At 37.3% G+C, this 21,946-nt stretch overlaps 2 protein-coding genes across 2 annotated transcripts; one reads left to right on the forward strand and one right to left on the reverse strand.

Moving 5' to 3' along the window:
* The first annotated feature begins 3,465 nt into the window (after positions 1-3,465).
* On the forward strand, positions 3,466-5,035 carry LOC137796503 (green-sensitive opsin-like). The gene is made up of 5 exons (XM_068594472.1): positions 3,466-3,850; positions 3,956-4,124; positions 4,276-4,441; positions 4,566-4,805; positions 4,913-5,035. Exons 1-5 carry the CDS (start codon positions 3,466-3,468, stop codon positions 5,009-5,011), a joined length of 1,059 nt encoding a protein of 352 aa, XP_068450573.1. The 3' UTR covers positions 5,012-5,035.
* Positions 5,036-10,235: 5,200 nt separating this feature from the next.
* On the reverse strand, positions 10,236-13,842 carry synprb (synaptoporin b). The gene is made up of 5 exons (XM_068594765.1): positions 13,765-13,842; positions 13,116-13,237; positions 11,115-11,313; positions 10,796-10,987; positions 10,236-10,706 (listed from the first exon to the last, which is right to left on the reverse strand). The coding sequence occupies exons 1-5, from the start codon at positions 13,786-13,788 to the stop codon at positions 10,359-10,361; spliced, it is 885 nt and encodes a 294-aa protein (XP_068450866.1). The 5' UTR covers positions 13,789-13,842; the 3' UTR covers positions 10,236-10,358.
* Positions 13,843-21,946: the final 8,104 nt, after the last annotated feature.

Here is a 21,946-nt window from a genome sequence, read left to right on the forward strand (position 1 = left end):
ACACTTGTGTCAGTAGTGAAAAACTATTGCCCCATACATTTCACAATGTAATACAATACAAAGGTTTATGATGAGTGGTCCTATTTTCATTATGTGCCTTTTGCTGTAAAAATAGGGATCCTTTCAAATCACTTTGTCCACACCTCCTTCTGCTTTTTGGAAAGCATGATGACCAGGAAGCTCAGTACTGGTGGAAGGCTGAATGATTCGAGCTCGCCGCATCCCTCGCAGGGCTTTGTCTGCTAAAGCCTTCCTGGCCAGTGGGAGGCGTCGAGGTCTCATCCTAACCCTTATCGGCTGTGCATCTCCTGTTTCGATGTTACACTGGATGAGATCTGTGCAGCCCACATTGTCCTCTGACAGTGAAAAACAGTCCTCAAACTCAAGTAGAACTTCCCAGCCCTATAGTCACTATTGATTCACCAACCATGGGAGCTCGCCCTCCGTATGACTGACTGCACTTTCACTATAGTGGGGAAAATAACAGTTTTGTTTTTCACTACCTTGGGCCTCACCGGGGTTGCTGATGAACTCGTATCTACCATTTCAGAGCAGCATGTCCCTTCAATAGTAAGCGGTGCATACCAACAATCTCCAACCCAGGTCCGACCCAGCACCTAGTCGCTCCAGCTGACCATCAAATTCTCCCAGTGGTCAGAATCACAATCAGAATCAGAACCGTTGAATTGCCAAGTAAGTTTGTACAAATGAGGAATTTGTGCTGGCGGAAGGTGCATCATAACAACAACAACATCAACAACAACAACAACAGCAACAACAAAGAACATTTAACTATACAAGTGAAAGTATAAAAATGTTGATAAAAACAAGTAATTAATAAGTAAAGATGCAGTAAATATGCAGTAAATAAGTAAGGATGCAAGTAAAAATACAAAAATAAATAAATAAATTGGGGTGTCCTACTTGGTCGGATTGTTGCGAAGCTGTATTACATAAAGGGGGTCGGGACAGAGTGCCATAAATATATATTTATAATCACAAATGAATGAATCCAAATGTGATCTGTATACTACAAGTAATCTAAAGAGCGGAACTAACCGGAAGTATTTTATTCTGTGACTTCCTGTATACTTTAAAGCCAGCTGAAAACTGTCCGACTTGATCGCAGTTTTTCGTCACCGCCTCCCGCAGCGGCCGCTGCTCTCGTCCGGATTCCAGGCGAGAAGCATCTCTAACGGACGAGCCTACTTCCTCATCTCCGTGAGATCCGAAAAAAAAGGCACGGGCTTATCGTGCCACCCAGCCTCATAGGTAGATATGATGATGGACAGGTTTAAAAGCGTCACAGGTCATGAGACCTTCACTGACCTCCTGAATTCAGTGAATGCAATAACCATTCCTCTCATTTAGGCACATGGAATTGGTATGACGCCAGAAAGTAGTATTACATTAATGTGGGATTTGTACATTCAAAGTTACATTGTAAACACAAAATGTCACCTCAACGTTTCACAAATCTTGGTCACTAACAAAAGAAGTGCATTCACTGATCTGATGCAAATACTTGAATCCTAAACTAACTAGACGTGCCTTGAAACTGTGTCGCTAAGTCCAAAGAATCAGTGCATGCTTTCAATGCATACCTGCAGTAGTAGCTCTTCTGTCGATACTAAAATAAAAGACAACAAACGAGTTAACTTTGAGATTAGGAACATGAAACATTTGGTCCATTAATGAACATAAATGATCCCAATTTACTCACTACATTACATATTTGTGCTAGGTTTATTAAATATTTACTCACACAGAAAAATAACTAAGTCCCTCTCAGGCTTAGTTCCTTTGCAAAGAAGGATTTCACTACCTGCTTCACGTCCAGCTTTCTCTGGAGTGACTCTACAGCGTCTTCTAGTGGTGACATAATTGTTTCCACTACGACAATTCTGTCTGGAACAACTTCTTCTTGTAAACACAATAACACTTAACATAGCAGTTTAACATATGCCACTCAGTCCATTACAGCGTGTTACATTGACACTATTGCAAAATTTCAAAAACTGTTGTAATTCATCAATTAGACACATAAAAAAGATAAGTTTCCGCTCCACGGAAAAGTTAGCCTTTAACTTTAATAAACAATCTCACTACTTCTTCCACCACTGCTGTTAAATACATACAAATAACCTCAACCCACCGACAGACTAGCCTACTTAACTGTAAAGCTCTTTGGTTTTATGTCAAGCAGAATGTTGCAGAGCCGCTCCTCCCTCTGCAGCACATATTTAAAGGTATTTCACAATGAAAGTGCGATTGAAGTTGTGAGTCAACCCACTTAACATGCTATATGTTGAGAACCACTGACCAAAGGGATCCCTGATGCAGTTTACTATATTGCTGATATTAAGTTTTGACTTCTGACATTAACTCATTATAAATGTTTTGCACAAAAAATGTGTAGATCACTAAAGTTTAATGCTATGGTTTTTATTTCCTAATGTAATAATGCATTGAATGCAATAATTGTTTTTGCAAGAAATTGATTCCACCTCCCCTCGGAGGAGGTATCAATCCTTGAGGGTGGAGACTCCTCCTCTTCGCTCTCCTATGGCATCCTTCCCATGAGGTCTCCACGGCGATGCTGTGTGGTTATCTTTTGTTCAGACTCCTCTTGTCTCCTGTCCTTGGCAGTGGGAACAGACAGGTGACACATGAAGAAAAATAGGTTTGAGGTAAACAGTTTTAGCCCTGACTTGTTAAGCAAACTCCATCTGCCTTAAAAAGATGTATACGCTCCCAGAAAATATAAAAATTGTTAATAAAATGTACTGTATGGTCAAGACATGCAGTTGATAGCCATCTGTTCAGTTCAAACAGCCTGCTGAATCTTTCATCTTCTCTCCTGGCTCGTGGAAGAGGGCCACTGATAAACACCTCTTATTCTAGTTCTGATTCTAATTCTGATATAGTTTGAGTGGATCAATAGATTTTCAGTTTAGCATTTGGCATCGTTAGAAATTGAAATCCCCCAGTTTGTTTTTTTCATTTTCATTTTATTTATTGATTGATTTACTTTAGGTTATTGTGATTAGTAATGTCTTGATAGATATTGACTACGTCCTAAAATGACATTCAAACAAATATAACTAATATATATATATATATATATATATATATATATATATATATATATATATATATATATATATATATATATATATATATATATATACACACATACATACATACATACATACATACATACATACATACATACATACATACTGCCATTAACGCTTTTAAGTCAATTATCAATCAGGCTTGAGCTGTCCACTTCCTCACAATCCTCCTGTAATCTAATTTTGTCAATTTAAGGATAACCAGAGGCAGGTATAAAACAGCCCCATGAGCAGCATAAGCCGTGGAAGTTGGTTTACACCACTGAGTGAGTTTGCACACTTCGCCACAGTCCATCAATTGAAGCTCAAGCAGAAAAGGCAACTGAAGATGGTTTGGGAAGGAGGACTCGAGCCTAATGGCACAGAGGGCAAGAACTTCTACATCCCCATGTCCAACAGGACTGGGATTGTTAGAAGTCCCTTTGAATACCAACAGTATTATTTGGCTGATCCTATCATGTTCAAGCTTCTAGCTCTCTACATGTTCTTCCTGATCTGCACTGGAACTCCCATCAACGCTCTGACATTGTTGGTCACGGCACAGAACAAGAAGCTCCGGCAACCTCTCAATTACATCCTGGTCAACCTGGCTGTGGCTGGACTGATCATGTGCGCCTTTGGATTCACCATCACCATCACATCTGCTGTCAACGGCTACTTCATTCTTGGAGCCACTGCCTGCGCTGTTGAGGGATTCATGGCCACACTAGGAGGTAAGAAAGGCGAATCAAAAAGTGTCTTCTTCAGTGTGTCTTCAATATATTTGAAAAAAAGAAAAACTTAATGTTTCATAATTAATTCAACTTTTCTCTCTGCAGGTGAAGTTGCTCTCTGGTCCCTGGTAGTCCTTGCTGTTGAAAGATACATCGTCGTCTGCAAACCCATGGGAAGCTTCAAGTTCTCTGGTACTCATGCAGGAGCTGGAGTCCTTTTCACCTGGATCATGGCCATGGCATGTGCTGCTCCCCCTCTCTTTGGCTGGTCCAGGTAATTTAAAGTATTAAGCAAAGATTTGCATATGTTAAAGCCTCTCAAATGCACCATTCTGATTGTATTGATACTGTGAATGCAGATGGTTAATATCTGTTCATACAACTGAATAAATGTGTGTATTAATGTTTTTCTGAACTTGACATAGGTACCTTCCTGAGGGCATGCAGTGCTCTTGTGGACCTGACTACTACACTCTGGCTCCAGGCTACAACAATGAATCATTCGTCATGTACATGTTCACCGTCCACTTCTTCACTCCCGTCTTCATCATTTTCTTCACCTATGGAAGCCTTGTGCTGACAGTCAAAGCTGTAAGTTTAGGTTATTTTGACACTATTTAGGCATTTGTTTTGTTAATATGATTGACATTCAGATAAACTCCCAAAAAATGTCCACTTCTGATGAACTGATCTTTAATTTGATCAAACACTTCAGGCCGCAGCCCAGCAGCAGGAGTCAGAGTCTACCCAGAAGGCTGAGAGGGAAGTGACACGCATGTGCATCTTGATGGTCTTCGGCTTCCTCGTAGCCTGGGTGCCATATGCCAGTTTTGCTGGTTGGATCTTCTTGAACAAAGGAGCTTCCTTCTCAGCCTTGACTGCAGCTGTCCCAGCCTTCTTTGCAAAGAGCTCAGCCCTGTATAACCCTGTTATCTATGTGCTGTTGAACAAACAGGTCGGTTCAATATATTGCCTCGTTTCTAGTATTTGTCTTTTCTTGTTTGCTCAATCTTGATACGGTGAACTTGTTTCTGAAGTTGCTGTCTTTGCTCTCATTTTCAGTTCCGTAACTGCATGCTGAGCACTATTGGAATGGGCGGCATGGTGGACGATGAGACCTCAGTCTCTGCCAGCAAGACAGAAGTGTCCTCTGTGTCTTAATCACGATGACATCCTCAAATCTGTGGACATTTTTCTTCCTGATCTCTTCCAGATTTTTAAAACGATCCAGTGAAAAAAAAGTCTTAAACTTTTGCCAAATGGATTTATGGATTCGATGAACGGACTCTGGACCAAACACAATGAGGAATTAAATCTGTTAATATGTATAAATTAACAAATGTAATGAAATGCATTTGCTCAGGAGGTTTTCTTGCGCAGCATGTATGAGTCTGTGTGCCCGCAAGAGCATATATGAGTGAGTGAGTGAGTGCGAGTGAGAGAGAATGAAGTGTGACTCACTGTGCAGGACTTGATGACACTCAAAACATCTCAAGTCAAGCTAAACCTGCTGAAATGTGACAACATTTTCTGCTATGCTGATTGTGTCACACATGGGTTATTTTCTTGTAATTATGTGTTCTACTGGGCTACCTGTGGCAATTTTCACTTATAATATGAAAAGAAAAAAAATATAAAGAATTGACTAGATAATAAATGCATGCATGAAAAGAAATGTTCTCCTGTATTCATTTCATTTTGGAACTATCTCTAACTCTCCTGATTGGATTACCTCCTGTTTAAGCCAAAGTATTTGAGAGAATCTATCCTCGAATTGGAGAAAAACTAAGAACCCATTGACAAGAAAAAAGGAAGAACAGCTAATGGATCCCTTTTTATCTGCAGAGGTCGTGTTTCTTTTGGATTTAATCTAGAAATGTAAAATGTATTATTTAAACCTTTATTTAACCAGGAAAAGTCAGATTGAAATCAAAACCTCTCTGTTTTGAAGGAGACCTGGCCAAGACAGGCAGCAGCATAAAAAACACATAGTTACAGACAAAAAACATAGAAAAAGACAAGTTAAAACAGTCAATTTAAGAAACATTTACATCTATTTCTTTCATTCTAGATTTAAAAGTGGTTAGTGGTAACAGTTCTTTAAGCTTTAAAATATTCTGCAACATATTCCATATGGCACATTTGGTGTCACCTCATCGTTGTCAAACGGTGAAGAACAATCTTAGAGTGGTTCTCAAATGGTAATACTAGTACCCTTTGGATTACTTGAAGGCACGCCAAGAGGTACTTGAAATTTCAAAATATATATTTAATATTAGCCTAAATTAAAAAAAAATCCTTTTAAAATAGTTATTTAATAAATATTCAATAATATAATTGTAAGTTCTTAAACTAAATTGTATATGTTCTATATCAAATCAGACACTGATGACACAGCGCTGTGTATTACATTGTTATTTCAACCAAAGATGCTTTGCAAGGTTGACCACCACTGTTCTAAGTGTACTTACAAGGCGTCACGCTATACAGTGGGTCTTCCCACGCTAATCTCTCTCTGGTAAATCTCTTGTAAATCCTCTGAAAGAGTCATAATAACAGAAGGCATTTGAGAAACTGTTGCTTATCCACTTACTAGTGTTAGATTTACAGTAACTGTTGTACTGCTACTTTGAGTAACATGAACGCAGGTTTAAAGCAACAGAGACTTCCTGAGCTATGGGCAAGACAGATGGCAGGCGTGTTCAGTATGTGAAAGCATAGTTCAACACTATATTAGATACAAACCTAATTGTTTTAAACTCTTATAGCGCATTAAAAAACACACATTTAATAAAGTTATACATTTCTCACTTGTTGGAAGTGGCACCTTATTAATTTCATAGTCATTTAGATAACTCACTAGATTTCCAACTAGATTCACAAGACACTGAAGGATTAGATCTCCTTCAGTATCTTCCTTGGGAAGAATTCCCAAAGGTCTACAGTTGGAATCAGGGTGTCTGCCTAAAGGTCAGATTTGTACATTTCTTTCAAAGCTGAGTACAGGGTCCTCTGAAAATATAACAGTTAGATGAACACACTAGTTGTCTATTTGTCCTGGAACATATGATATACACTTTTACAGTTTGTTTTAATTGAGATGAGTCATTAAATAAGCAAAAACACATGTCTAACTAAGTCATACCTGAAAAATACCATGTGTGGATTACCTTACTTGTTTCAAGTGTAAGCATACATTTTGAAAGTGGAAAATCATACATAGTTTCTGCTCTAGTTGAGTAATCTGAATGTGGTAAATCAATCAAACAAAATCTTATTGAATGTGTTTAACTCAAAACAAGTACTTTAACTTCAAAACAAGCTAAATCCTCTGTTGGAGAGGTTCCAGATCATATGATTGGCAGATGACGCCCCCTGCAGGTGTCTGCAAATACTTTTTATCCATATATGCTCCACATTGGCTTCATTTCTAAATAAAAGCAGAGATGTTTCATGCTCTGCTGGTGGAAAATACAGACATAACCATCTATATGTTACACACGAGTGTGTAACATATGTAGCAGCTCACAGGGAATTAATTACATATAAATACACCTTTGTTCCATCTCGGATAGGCCATTTATCTCATGATGTAGCCCTTTATTTCCTGCTGATTATCTGACCCTAATTGGCATGCTGTTGTACATACACTGTAATTTTCTTGAAGGATTCTCTTCTGGACACCTGCATGTGCTTAGTGTCTCTGTCAGAGGGCGGAGCTGAGGCAAGGTCGTCTCTCTTTGTTCTAATTGCTCGGATCAGAAAGGAGAAGCTGCATACAGAGGTTTTAATAACCAACTTGGGGATGTACTGGATATATTTCCAGACTAATGTTCACTGCGGGGGTTCTGAAGGAAGACAGTGGCTCTGCTGGGTGAGCAACAGATACACTTCTATAAGAAGCTTTATTGAAGAGATCATGCACTCTATACTAATTTCAAAAAAATAACAATTATGAAATTGTTGTCAATATTCTTAATTTGGTTTTTGGGGATTCAATAACAATAATAATGTAAAAAAAGAATGCCTTTTTTGTGTGCAAAAAAGCTTTCCCTGGTTGTCGAGAAATAGACACAATTGTTTGTTCTAAAAATTCCAGTCGAGCTTCTAAACATCAGCAGCTGGAGATGTTAATGAAAAAGTCGACAACATGTTACTTTTATATCGTTAAATCAAAAATGTAAATCCCTTAGAGAGTTTAACAATGTGTACATCTTCAGACCGTTTAAGTGGCAAACACAGTTTATTCACAGTCATCAACACTCAGGGTTATAAACATCATTTTCTTTCAATCAGAAATATTGTGAATTCAAACCTATAATTTTAACGTAAATCATTTACCAACCACTCATTTGTTCATTATAAATTGTTATTATCAAAAAATACATCCTTACAGACGCTTAACTTTTATATTTAGTCTCCATTTTGCTCAGAATTATGTATAAAAAAGTTGAATTTATGTTTTATGAACTCTTGAATTAAATATCTTCTCTTCCTTTCTGATGAGATTAATCTATCTACGTATACTGGAAACAAATTCAACTCTTTGTCATCAACACATTTTAAACTCTGCTGGTTATACGATAGAAGGTGCAGCAAGAGGTTTTGGGCATGAGAATGAAACAGACACCCTCAAGGTTGATCCCAGCCTTTGCAATCAAGATAATCCTGTAGTATGAAACATACTATAACGTCTCCATACAAGTTAATACTCATTACTGAGCTCTATATAGGTCAACCACATTGCTTTTTCAGTATTTCCTCACTGTTTAAGTCTCCTCTGCTCTGTTTATTTATCCATGCACCTGAAGAGGCTGACAACATGTACACAACCATGTTAACACCAGCTACACAGCCACTTTGATAGCAGTTACTGAAAACCAGAGAGTTCTCCTGCTTTGACACATGTATCATAACATGTTAGTAAACATGTCTTTACATGAAATACAGAAAAAATACAAAATGTACTAATAATATGACAAGGCTCCACTGGAGCAATACTTAATATACATTCAACATTAATATTCATTAAAAAAGGAAGGACTAAGAAAAACACTTGAGTGCCACATTGATTATAATCCATCAGTAATGACAAAGTGAATATTTGTTACAATGAAACATTACATATTCAGAGAGAGGACTCAAGAAAATTGGTTTGCCATATTTCTTAACTGATACTGATCCTGCACGTTTTCGATGTAAAGATAAGACATTAACATCTGCGTGAAAAAACAGCTGCAACTTAAATAAGTTAAATATCAACACTATGTAAGTCCTGTAACACCATGCTCAAAACAGCTACATCACTGGGCATTTATTATTTATTCATTAAAATGCTATTTTAATAGCTGAGGATTTGGAGTTGAAAGGAAAAACTTGTTAAAATGGGAAAAACAATCCAAAACTCGTGCAAATAAATTAAGTAATCACACTGTGACACAGATATATAATAATAAGCCACACAATGATTAGCTTGTTAAATCATCAATGAATAATTAATTATAAAAATCCTAATAATTAATAAAGTAGTCAATAGAAGTAAGTTACACCACCACAGAGTATTTCTTGCAGACCAGACTGAGTGCTTTGCATCACTTGAGTAAATATTTTATTCAACATAGTTAATAAATACTTGTTAATACTTTGTATAACACTATACTTACATAATACATACATATTGTTACAACAAATATGACATCATTATATGTTGTATAACGTTGTCTAAACATTCACAGTCATATTTAAGCTCTATTTTATTTTGCAACCACTTTGTCAGTGTTGTTTTATATTATGTCAACATTGCATTGCTCATCAAATATAATTACCGGACCTGGGGCGACAGGGCCTTCTGATCTGCTGCCCCCCCCCCCCCCCCCCTCTGGAACAACCTCCCCATCCACATCCATCAGGCTCCCAGCCTACCATCATTCAAGCAAGGCCTCAAAACACACCTCTTCAAACGTGCTTTCACCTGATGAACTCTGCACCTGCCCTCCGCTCTGCCCGTTTGTGTTCTGTTGCGTCTGTTATTGTCTATTGTGTAAAGCGTCTTTGTGTACTATGAAAAGCGCTATAGAAGTTGAAACTATTATTATTATTATTATATTTTAAAACTTGCTTGTAATGATTATTGTCCTTTTGATGATTCATGTCCTTATCAATAAATGCGACATACTTTTGATGGCAATAATATCACAACATATTAATACGTTTTTTCTTTATTTTTATTGTCCTAATTGCATTCTTTTGCATTTTTGCATCCTAATTGCATTGGCCACCCAGTTTGACTGTCGAAGTGTTTTAAAAGCCGACATCAATGCCGGCTTATTGACAAAGCTCAGCTTGAAAATTAATACAAAAAACCCCCAAAGCATTAAGTCATAATATAAATATTAGATCACATCATAAACACCATATTTGCCCAATCTTTACCACCAGCGTTTTCTTACGGTAATACTATATCCTCATCTCGTTCACCATGTACAGCACTTTATATATAAAAGCTAAATCACATCTTGTTGACAAATATCATCGGGCCTTGAGAAGCTTCATTCTCTCTCTTATTTATTACCGGTTTTCCAAGATGTGAGTGCGGTAAGCTCAAGCTTACTTGTGCTTGGTTAAAGCTAACTTGTCTGGTGACCTGCTGAGTGAAACTCTCTTGTCTGTAGAGACCAAAACCCTCCTCCGGCTGCTCGAAGCTGCTCTCACTGTAGAGTCGCTGTCGCATTTCGCTAGCGCGTTTCTCAGAAGCACTCCTGGTTGGATATCTATGACCTGTCTTGTACCAGCCCGTCTCTTTGAAGACAAACCAAATGTTTCCAACCCAGAGGACAACGTTTACGAAACCAAACACCTGGAGAAAGAAGATGAGACAGGTTTTTTTTTATTTTATTTTTTTACAGTTTTGTGTTTTGATGCTTTATTTGCTGACCAAACACCTACCGCAGATGAATTGAGTCGTGACCAGAGAGGCTCCTCGGTGGCCATACATTTGTTCTCCTGGGCTCTGCAGGCCGAGATGAGCAGAAGCACCTGTGTTGGGTTTGTGGCCGTCTTGATCTCATAAAGAGTTTTGGCCCAACAGCAACTGCTAACCAGCCACATAAAGGAGAAGATGACGGTAACAAGAAAATCCTGCTCAGGACAAATGAGAAAAAAGGAAACAAATAATTGTTTTGTTTCAATCACAAACACAGTATATTGAATCAAATTCATGTGTGGACATTAAATTAATGTTTGTGAAAGGTATAAACTCACTGACCACAAGCGGGCCTCTGTTGTTTCTCAAGTACTTGTTCTGGTAGAAGACGTAGACGATGGTTGCCAGCAGAGAGTACAGGAATGCAAAAACCCCCACAGTCAGGAAAAACTGAGCAGATGAGGAAAAGTTGCCTTCCAGAAAAATAACCTCTTCCCTTTTTGCCTCACACAAGGGAGCCTTGAAGTGCACTTCTTGTAATCTACAAGACAGAAATAAGAGGTTTACAGCCAATGGATAAAAACAGGTTGTTATTAAAACTGGCATGCAATGAGCTTCAGTCGGTAGGAAAAGCATCACTTAGCTGCCCATTGTTCACGAGCGCTCCGAGAGCCCTTTCCTTAGCACAATTGTGATTAAAATAGTACAGTTCAAGATGAGAAAACATAAATGAACCTGTATTTGGTGTTGCGTACAAAGGAACAGAATCTACAAGATTTCTGAAGAAGCTGCTATTAAAAAAGCAGTTCTGCAACTTCTATTTTTTTGTCACATTAGATTAATCATGACATTAGATGGCAGACTTTTCCTGTTCATTTGACCTTATGTACATAAAAAAACACCACAGCAAAAAGAAAAATAAGGTAAGTTATATATATATATATATATATATATATATATATATATATATATATATATATATATATATATATATATATATATATATATATATAGTATACACACATATACACACACATACTGTTAGGAATTTTTCTTTTTGCCGTAGTGTATTTATTTTTTATTTAAATTTGCACCAATCTTTTTGTTATGCTGTCCTGCAACTGCTGCACAACAATCTATCATTGGATTATATAGTTTTATCTTGTTTTGTTTTATAAATAATAAATTCCATGGCCATATTGTCTATACAAGCTCGCATGACTTAATTACTGTGTTACTGTGATTATATTGACTTAAAAATATGTACAAATATTCTCCAAAAATGTGGCTTTGTTGCATGTATGACATGTATTAAGACAAATATAAATTATTCCAATCTTCAACCATTGCTTTATTTTACCAATCAATGTGCAAAACCCACACACAAACATGTTTCTTGTCCCTATGCTGAGGACTCAAAACATTTAGAAGAACTGAAGTACAATACAACTATTTTGGAAGTAAATGAGTTACTAGTCAATTTATGTATGTGAGTACCACTGAACTAAAACACTGACACAAATCAGATAAGTTATCTTACTCCAATTAAACAATTAATTAATAGTTTAGCTTCTCCATCACTCAGGGATAAAGTTTGGGTTTGGTCGACCACACAACTGCACTACTTGACCACAACAGCAAAGAGCTAAGAGACACCTCACCATTTATCATCCAGATTTAATGGTGGCTTATTTAATGTCCTCTTCAGGACATTAAAAGCAGAAGACATTCAGTTAAACAATGGGTTTTCCCATTTGTTGTCAACTTATTATCATCTTATTTTGGCTTGAATTGAGGATTTCCTTTGTGCACTGAAATGAAGTGATAATCTATTTTAGCTCTGTAGCTAATAATAAATACTTTCTTCACTCAACATAGCAGCAAGGATGACAAATGGAGTCACTCATTTTTCTCAGCATAAAGTCCCAGACGGCCCCAAGTACATGCAGGTCTGCAGGAACCAAAAATGAAACTGGGACAAAGAAAGATGCCAGTGCCAACGTGCTGTCACATTATAAAACCCTGGCTTCCTGTGATTAAGCTTTAAGAGACAGCACTTCTCTGTAGAGCCCAACAACATGATGATTGTCTGCTCATGTGTTGTTTGTCCAAAACCATCATGTTGGGTGTCCAATAAAATCTTTACGATTCGTCAATTAGTTTGTTCATTCACATTTTGAATACATCTAAACATGTTCCTCAATTGTAAAAGATTTCATGATACGAAATGTCATGAAAACAATATTTAATGACAATTAATGTTTGTTAGTTGTATATTCACAAGTGCAGTACCGTATGAGATCAAAGTGTGTAAGCAAAGGAATGCACAGACATGTACTGTACCTGAAAGGATAGCCAAAATCAATGTTGATGCTGAGGTTGCTCCTCCTGTCGGCACAGTCCACTTTAACCTGGAGGTGACCATAGTATCCTCCACATGTTGCAAAAGCACAGATGGCAAAAATCTGGAAAAAAGTTCACAAAAGGTTGAGGAACTGTTTATAATTCGTACAGTTGATTGATCCAGTATATTGTCTGCATTATGTATAAACATCAATAAATTACTGGACTATTTATTAAGATCTGTAATTGCTTTGAAAACAAAACCTGAATAATTTAAAGGTTGGAAGACAACTAACGGAGCTGCTCACTGTGCGCTGCAGGGTGGCCACAGCAGTGCAGTACTGATTAAATCTGAGGATGCAAGTCCTTTTATCTTTATAGTTTTTAAGCAGAATAGGTACGTTAAGAATGAGAGATTTACTCCGTGTTCAATATTCCGAATATATTTTTCTTTATACTTTTAGGTATGTGGCACATTTCGCATGAACTAGCAGCACTGAGTCTAAACCTGACAGACATTTCACCAATCAGCAAGTCGAAACATCAAGATCTAATGTGATATTGTAATTCATACAATATATATATAATATATAGAAGCAGAAATCACGAGAAGAAAAATGTAGAACAAGACTGAAGAATTGAAACTTACCGGAGCAAATATAACCATACACATTTAAAAATCACAGTTTTCCCGTTCAATTCCACACAGTGCAGACAGCTGTTGTCATCAGGGTTGAAGCGCTACTGATGTAGACGTGGAACAAGAGAGCTGCTGTTGCAACGGAGGGGAGGGCTGACAGGAGACATCTTCCCCAGGGAGGAGTCTGTACTGTACCTCTAAGTCCAAACACTGCAATACACTGTAAATGCAATGATGGATGTGTGTTAGCAGGATTTTGTTGTTTACTTTTTTTAGTGAGATCAAAATGCTTCAGCAGCATTTTGTCGCTGCAATGAAAACTATGTGCTGTATCTCCAGATTTTGTGGTTCGGAATCTTTAAAATAAACAGATGGCTTTAAGAACTGATAACATCCTCATAGAAGAAGAAGAAGAAGAAGAAGAAGAAGAAGAAGAAGAAGAAGAAGAAGAAGAAGAAGAAGAAGAAGAAGAAGAAGAAGAAGAAGAAGAAGAGTTGTCACTTTTTTTTAACATAACCTTTCTCAGCACCTTTAAGTTAACATATTAACATGGAGTCATTTAAAATGACTTAACATATCAGGCCATGAGATGAAATCCTCAATAAAAACAAACCTGAGACATATTTATCACACCAAGGTCCAATAAATAATCAGATTGAATTGTTCAAAGTGTTTCATCACTTGTGTTCTTGTCGTAAAAAGGATTCTGCTGACCTCTTTTGGTAGCAGGTCTGTTTTGCAGATTTACTTTTATTGACCGATTTTAGACTAGTGCACATTGCTGGGTAAAATATACTCATGTGCCTTGAATGAAATTTGCTCTAATGTCCATAGTTGACAATTAATATTTCTTGCCTTAGACCCAACATGCAGTTCTATTAAAAAAAAACAAAGTTCCTAGCCATTACGGCACTTGTTTAGCAGTCCTTTTGAGCCACAAAGTTTGAGGATTTAGCAAAGTTTGAGGATTTCGTATTCAAAAATCTGCCTATTTCCCGCCTTAAGACGTGTGACGCGTTTGAAAAAAGAAAAAAAAAAAGAGAAAATCGCCAACCCCAGTTTGCGGTCTACAAGAGTTGAAGGAGTTAGAAAACGAAACAGCCCGGCTTCACTTGGACTTTTCAGGTACTAATATACATTCACTAAGCTTCTACCATTCTTTATTAGATTTGCAAAGACTCGCAGAATAACATAGATGTGTTTATTATTATTTGTTATCAACTTTCTGAAGTGTAGTTATTAACAGAAAGGTGAAAGATAACTTTGCGCGGAAAAGTGACGGCAAGGTTTTTTGAGGTTACGGGTTTTATGCAATTACATAAATTTATTGGTATTTTAATTTTTTTCACAAGTCTTTACTGTATTTTAGTAATTAAAATGAAGTTAATCAACGTTGTGGTTCCGGAGATCCTGTAGGAAACGTCACTTGACCTTTTAAAAAAAAAATCATATCCTTGTCTGATAATGGGTGCAGCAGGTTTTGGGCGAATGGGGCTCAAAAAGTTACAATTATATGGTTTGTAAACCCTGTGTGGGCCTCAACTCAAATGCTATTCACACACGGGAGAATCGGGGAGGGAGAGAGCCAACAGTCGGATAAGTTAGTGACTCAGAGAAGTTATTTAACATGGCGTTCTTCAAAAAAGGAAATGTGGACAGCTTAATCAGAGCCTTTAACCTTTAATGTCAGAGACCGTGAAAATTACTTTGAAATTACGAGACAAAGCACAAATCTTTTCAGCAACTCAAATCTGAAATGAAGGGACAGAAAATAAATAATACAAGAGCCCAATATGATCAGAATCCTAACACATGAATTTACTGTCCAATAATGATGTTAACCAAGAGGAGAATAGAGCTGAAACAAGTGGTTTCATTAACCACAGATAAAGTCCCTGCACACAACTGGTTCTTTTTAGAAGATAAGAAATGTATGGAGATCTCGGCATTTTTTACGGACATAACTTCACACCTGAATTGATTCAATTTGAGGCTGCAGGGCAAAAACAATTCAGTTAAATTAGATCAGATCTTTATTTAATTTGACAGTCAATTGTTGACGACATACATTAATACTTCAATACATATGGCACTAAAATCATAGCACAAATTTGACATTGTTGTAATATTCCAGACCTTAGGAAATTCTCTCTAACTGGACCTCGCTGAATTTGAATTGAATAGTCTTATAATCACAAGTTCAGATAGATCAATATTAAGTATTAATTATTCACGGTTATAGACTACACTAGAACAAAACATAACATGTATTGTTTGTTGTGTATTAAGTAAACAAAAAAAACAGTGATGTTACATCTAGAAAACACACCTTTGAAGTTTTCTGCTTTAAATGGAGAATATACTCTTATCATGATGTAGTCAAATATTCACTTTATTCGGTTAGTTAAACACAACACGTGACTTTAAATGCTCTTTCATTATTCATCCACCAGAGGGCAGTGCTTAGCTATGCTCTTTGAGAGAAAAATCCCTGAAGCTGCAGTGATGATCTCTTCTTATATTTTCTCGTTGTGTTTGATCTTGCGCACTTAGCATGCCAGTGGACCTCCTCGGAGATCCCTGCCCCACCTGCTATGACAGCACATCCGGCATTTACTCTGTACTTGTGGCAACTGTCTGTCGCAAGCAGTGGCATCTGGTGTTTTTTGGTAGGGCCATTTAATACATTTCAGCAAACATCCCAGTGTGATTCAATGCAAAAAAAAGGTATCACACATTATTACTTTGCAGTTAAATATTCAACCTTTATTCCAATACTTTGACACAATATTGATAAGGTGGATTGGAGCAGAACAGTTACCGACACCGCAGGGTTTGTTAGCCTGTCCACGGCAGCAAATAAGGCACGTTTCTGGTTATGATGTCAGAGAAGAAGGACTACCTTGCGTTTCTAAATTCCAAATTATAATTTCGAAGTCTCTCTTCATGGATACCACAGTGAACCTGGAGATTAGTTTTTCGCTATCTGCGCTCATCTTTCCGGCACTCTCTTTTCTCTATTCGGACTAGCGTGGCATTTCTCCAGGGGGATCTTTTCTTACCCGAGACACCCTTCACTCCAGTAGTTCATTGGACAGCACTTTTCCAGGTGGAAGCCTAATAAAAAACACTAGATTAATGCTTGTCTATCCCTCCCACAGTTTTCAGGGTAGAGAGGGGAAATGATGTCAGAAAAAGATTCATTAATAATGCAGCGAGAGGTTGGAGCGTCACCACTTTAACATGACGAAAAAAACCTGTATAGCTGTTGTTGGACCAGCACAATCTTCTCATCAAGTGGGATATACGATTTATCAAATCAGTTTCACGCAACAGTAGATTAGTTGATATGCATTTAGCTCATTTTACAAATAGGAGACACAACTGTCAACTGGATTTTCGAGGGAAGAGAAAGAGTATGTGTGTGTGTAAAAAAGTCATTCCAGTGTTCCCTGAAACTGTAAATGCAATTAATAAAAAAGAAGATAGTGTATTGTATCTGCTATATTTCTATCTGTGTTTTTTGCTGTTAAATTTAAAAAGAAGAATCTAACAAAAGGAAATAGTGTACAGTTAGACTCAATGCATTTTTACATTAAAGGATGACGAGAACATCTAAAATGGAGGAAATAAAGACAACACATCTGTCGCTTTAAACTGTTAAGCATTTCACTCTTCTGCAATGTATATATCACCAAAATGATCTGTTACATATTACATATTATTATGCAGGACATACACACATTCTTGGAGAGACTGTTGAGCGTCAACATACAGTATTTGCTGGGTGTGAATCCCTCTGTGAGACGGCTATAGCTGCAACGCCGACACTGACCCTATTCCATCAATCTCACATTAAAAACGCTCCCAGCATCTAAATATTTCAAAGAGCTCCTCAGCCAACTCCAGAGAAGCTCTGAGCCTGTGTGTGTGTGTGTGTGTGTGTGTGTGTGTGTGTGTGTGTGTGTAAGTTAGTGTGTCACTTTCAATATGACAAACCATTTTTTAAACTGTTTTTAAATTGCGGTTGAACCCAGAGGTTATGGTGACTAAACACTAAGCTAAAGTCTAAAGAGACGAATAAAGGTCTGAATGGTCCAAGCTCATGTGCACATGATGAATCTCTTTTTGCTAAAATAATCAAATTCCCCATCTTTCTTACTCTCTGACACTCTCAGGGAAAATATACTCATCAAAATAAACATGCTCTGTACATATACTGTATAGAATGGCAAGAAGGATTTATAAATGAAGAGAACTGAGGGAAGGAAGTCATAAATATATTATCATGCTGTAATATAGTCTGGTTCAGTAGGCTTTGCATACGTTGCCTGTGTCAACTCTCCAAGACACACACATGAAAGTGTACAAAATACACGTGTAGGAACACATTAAATCACAATCCAGTTTGATTTATTGCTTTTATTTAGTGCATTTTTAGGATTGCACATTTTCTTATGACCCTGGTTCTCTTGTTATTAATTGTATCAAATTTGTACAGACATAATTAATGAAATACAGACTGTTAAGATGATACGCAGCAGTGGTGATAAAGTCAGGTAGGTTTGCATAGAGTAAGACTTCAATCAATAATTCATATCTTTGAGGGTCGATGTAAGTTCAAATGATTTATTTGCTGAGCGTAGTCAAATATCTAGTAAAGTGTAGAGTATCTGCCTGGTTAAGTACAGAATATTTTTTCAGGTTTAACTTATTCAACAGGGAATTCACAGCTTTAATTCTCGCTAACATTTAATTGACAATTATATTTATATTTGTGCATCTTAAAGTCATTAAGTTGCTTCCATGTGTTCATATGACTAAATATCACATTATTCTTTTTTAAAGAGACATCACCTTGATTCTAGAGTTTTTAACTTATCACATGACCTTCATCTTCATCAGCAGGTGAAGATGGAGCAATCAAAAGCTTTGTAATCACAGTTGTTACTCCAAGTTCCGGTGAGATTGCTTTCTAAACTTCATAAACTATGATCTGACAATGGGCATTTCTCATGTCCAAAACAAAGGCAAACATAGTCCCATTAATAATTATAAAACAAACAAATATTAGCTGCACTTTTTTCCCCCCACACTTATCTTTGTGTTTTACTACTCTGAAGAACATCAACATTTAATGTGTACACACTCTAGTATTAGAAGTAGAGGCACGGGGCAGAGAACAGTCAATTATTGATGTTTAAAAGGTTTGACGAGCTCCATTGCTGAGGTTGGTGCTACACCTCTCACAGGGAGCTCAAGAGTGTGCAGTCACACACTACTGGGGGTCTCACACATCAGGAACTGGCAGTGGCCTTTTGAGAACCTTGCAAAGGAATATGGAGGACACACCTTTGGCAAACCTCACGCTGAGAATCCACAAGGGCCAGCTGCTGTGTGAATACAAACTAAAGGACTAATAAATGTCAAGTCATGGCAACAGGAGATCCACTCGAGCAAAACTGGAGAAGGGGAGTCCTTGAAAGCATCCTTACCTGCAGGGAATTTGCTGGTCAGATGCATAAGGAACATCTGGAGTAGCAGCCAGTCTGTCCAGCTGTCAGATTCAATAAAATCTCAGAGTTGAAGTTGGTAGGCCGGCTCATTCTCTGTTCATGCTGAGTTCGCCAAAGAAAAGCAGTCATTGGAAAGTATTGTGATGTTGGAGGATGTGAACAATAAACGGTCATGGAGGTGATGTTGGTGGTAGGAAACAAAGAGTTTTGAGGGAAAATAACCTCCCGAACACCAATCAAAAATCTGAAATGTTTTGAGCAGAATGAGTCATTATGCACAATGCCATCGTGAAGGTTTGATGGGCCCTAAATCAAAAAATAGCTTTAAGAAATTCATTAATATAGATGTATGTGTACGAGGGCATACCCCAGCATTAAATTGTGTTTAATTAAATGACTTAAAATTATTGTGAGTATAAAACATGTGGCAGGTGGTAGTATTTCGGCATCTGAGTTTATATTAAGCTGCCTGTGTAGTGCTGTGTGCACTGGGCCTAATGGGAACTTGGAGGAAACAGAGTATTGGGTGATAGGTGGGATGTGGGGAGATCAATAAAGGCCCAGGAGGATATTTTGGCCAAACGACCCTGAACCCGAAGCAGCAAAAGATAACTCAAACATTAAAACAAAACTTTTCACCTCTGCTTTTCCACCCCAAAAATGAAACGAGTCGCCATGCTGCCAGCCACAAACTAATTGATTTCTCCAATATGGATAAGAGCTGGTTGGGTAAAGCGACAATAGAGCAATTGTTACTAACCTGTGGGGACAAAAAAGAAATTGCAACATGATTAACAAAATAGATTTAAAGAACATTTTCTGAATTTATGACTACAACTATAAAACCTAAAAAAGTGTAATCATATATATATATATATATATATATATATATATATATATATATATATATATATATATATATATATATATATATATATATATATATATATATGATTACACTTTTTTTTAAATTAAATTTTGATTACAAAAAAACCCTAAGAAATTGTAATCATATATATATATATATATATATATATATATATATATATATATATATATATATATATATATATATATATATATATATATATATATATATATATATATTACTGTATATGTGACAAAAAGGCATTAGCGCTATTGCTGAATTGGAACAGGTCATAAACACAAAAAGTGGTAAATGGATGGAGACACTAGAGTTAAGATCATAAACCAGCCAGCAGCCAAACCAAGCGATCAGAGCAGCTCCATAAGCCTACTCTTACTATATCTCATCAGCAGGGGGAGATATAATCATCAACAGATCAACTCTGGTCTAGGATTTTGTCTGCATTTTACATTATGTCATTATTATAATAAGTGGTTTCCAAAAAAATACAGTTAATAGCGAAGTGCTGGATAGCTGCAGTAAGATTATCTCTAATGTATTCGGTCGACTATAGTAATAATAATAATAACATCTGTTTAGTAGATGTCTGTCATTGTTTCTCTCCTCGAGGCCGACTCTGATCTGTCTGTCACTATCATGATGTCTAAAGGGCAGCTGGTCGGGGTCAGAGAGAGTGACCTACAGTCACTTTCGCCCTATCGTGCCATATTGTTTTAATAAAATAGCTTCTGTCCTTGAATCAACACATTACAGTCTTTGCAATGTGTCTGTCATGTTTGCTTAGAGGCAAAGTGATACTAAGTTATTTTAGATCATGTCAATACTAAGGCAAAAAGTTGGTCGTCATTGTTATTATTTTTTGTTCAAGATTGGATAATGAGATAAAGAATAAAAACAATTGCCAAGTGTTGTCTCCACAAGCAGATAAACAACATTAGTATTTCAACTTGTAGCATTGCAATGCTGGAAATATTTGAAAGATCATGTGACCACTTTATTACAGTGCAGCAAAACACTTTGATGTCGTAAAGTATTACAAGACTCACATATAATGTCATATCTAAATATAATATACCAGAATTGTATTTTATTTTTTAAATATAACATATCAACACATGTTATATGTTCAGCTAGACCTTGTGTGATTTTCATCACACACCTGAATATGTATCTGTTTCTGAATAATACATATCTATACATGAAACGCTAATGCGACTGCAGCGTAAAGCAAGAGGTACCAGCACGTGCTGCAACAATCCATTCCCCGACCAGCAACCTGCAGACAGAGAGCGAGGAAGTCACGTGTTCATGGCTTCTACACCCTTCAGCAGCACACGGCACGGGGAGGCTCAAGAGTCACATTTTACACCAACTAATCTGAATCCCGTGCACTGCATGTGCATTGAATAATGTGCCCCATCTCGGTGACAATATCAGAGAAATCCAGTGGCAGCCATCTTAGGTGTACCACTGCAGAGCGTTAGATGAAGGACGTGTCGCGCATCCTTCACTCTCTGTTCTTATTCCGTGTTCAGGACCACGGCCAGCTCCCCGCGCCTGCGTCCCCGCCTGGCAGGCAGGGAGAGGCCATCGCCCGCTTTCACCAGGAGAAAAAACAGCCGCTCTCCTTCTCTTCAACTGGAGGCCACACTAGTACACTACTCTCCCTCTGCCCCTCCCCTCCGCCCTCTTCTCACCTCCCCCTCTCACATCCGCAGCAGTGACTGGCCAATAAAATACAGAAAATACGTAAGCATCGACGAGTGCTCGACGCAGGCGGAGAAAG

Source organism: Clinocottus analis, unplaced genomic scaffold (genome assembly GCF_023055335.1).
Source record: "Clinocottus analis isolate CAN_PGR_092001 unplaced genomic scaffold, fCliAna1.0.p SCAF_3, whole genome shotgun sequence".
Classification (NCBI taxonomy): Eukaryota; Metazoa; Chordata; class Actinopteri; order Perciformes; family Cottidae; genus Clinocottus; species Clinocottus analis.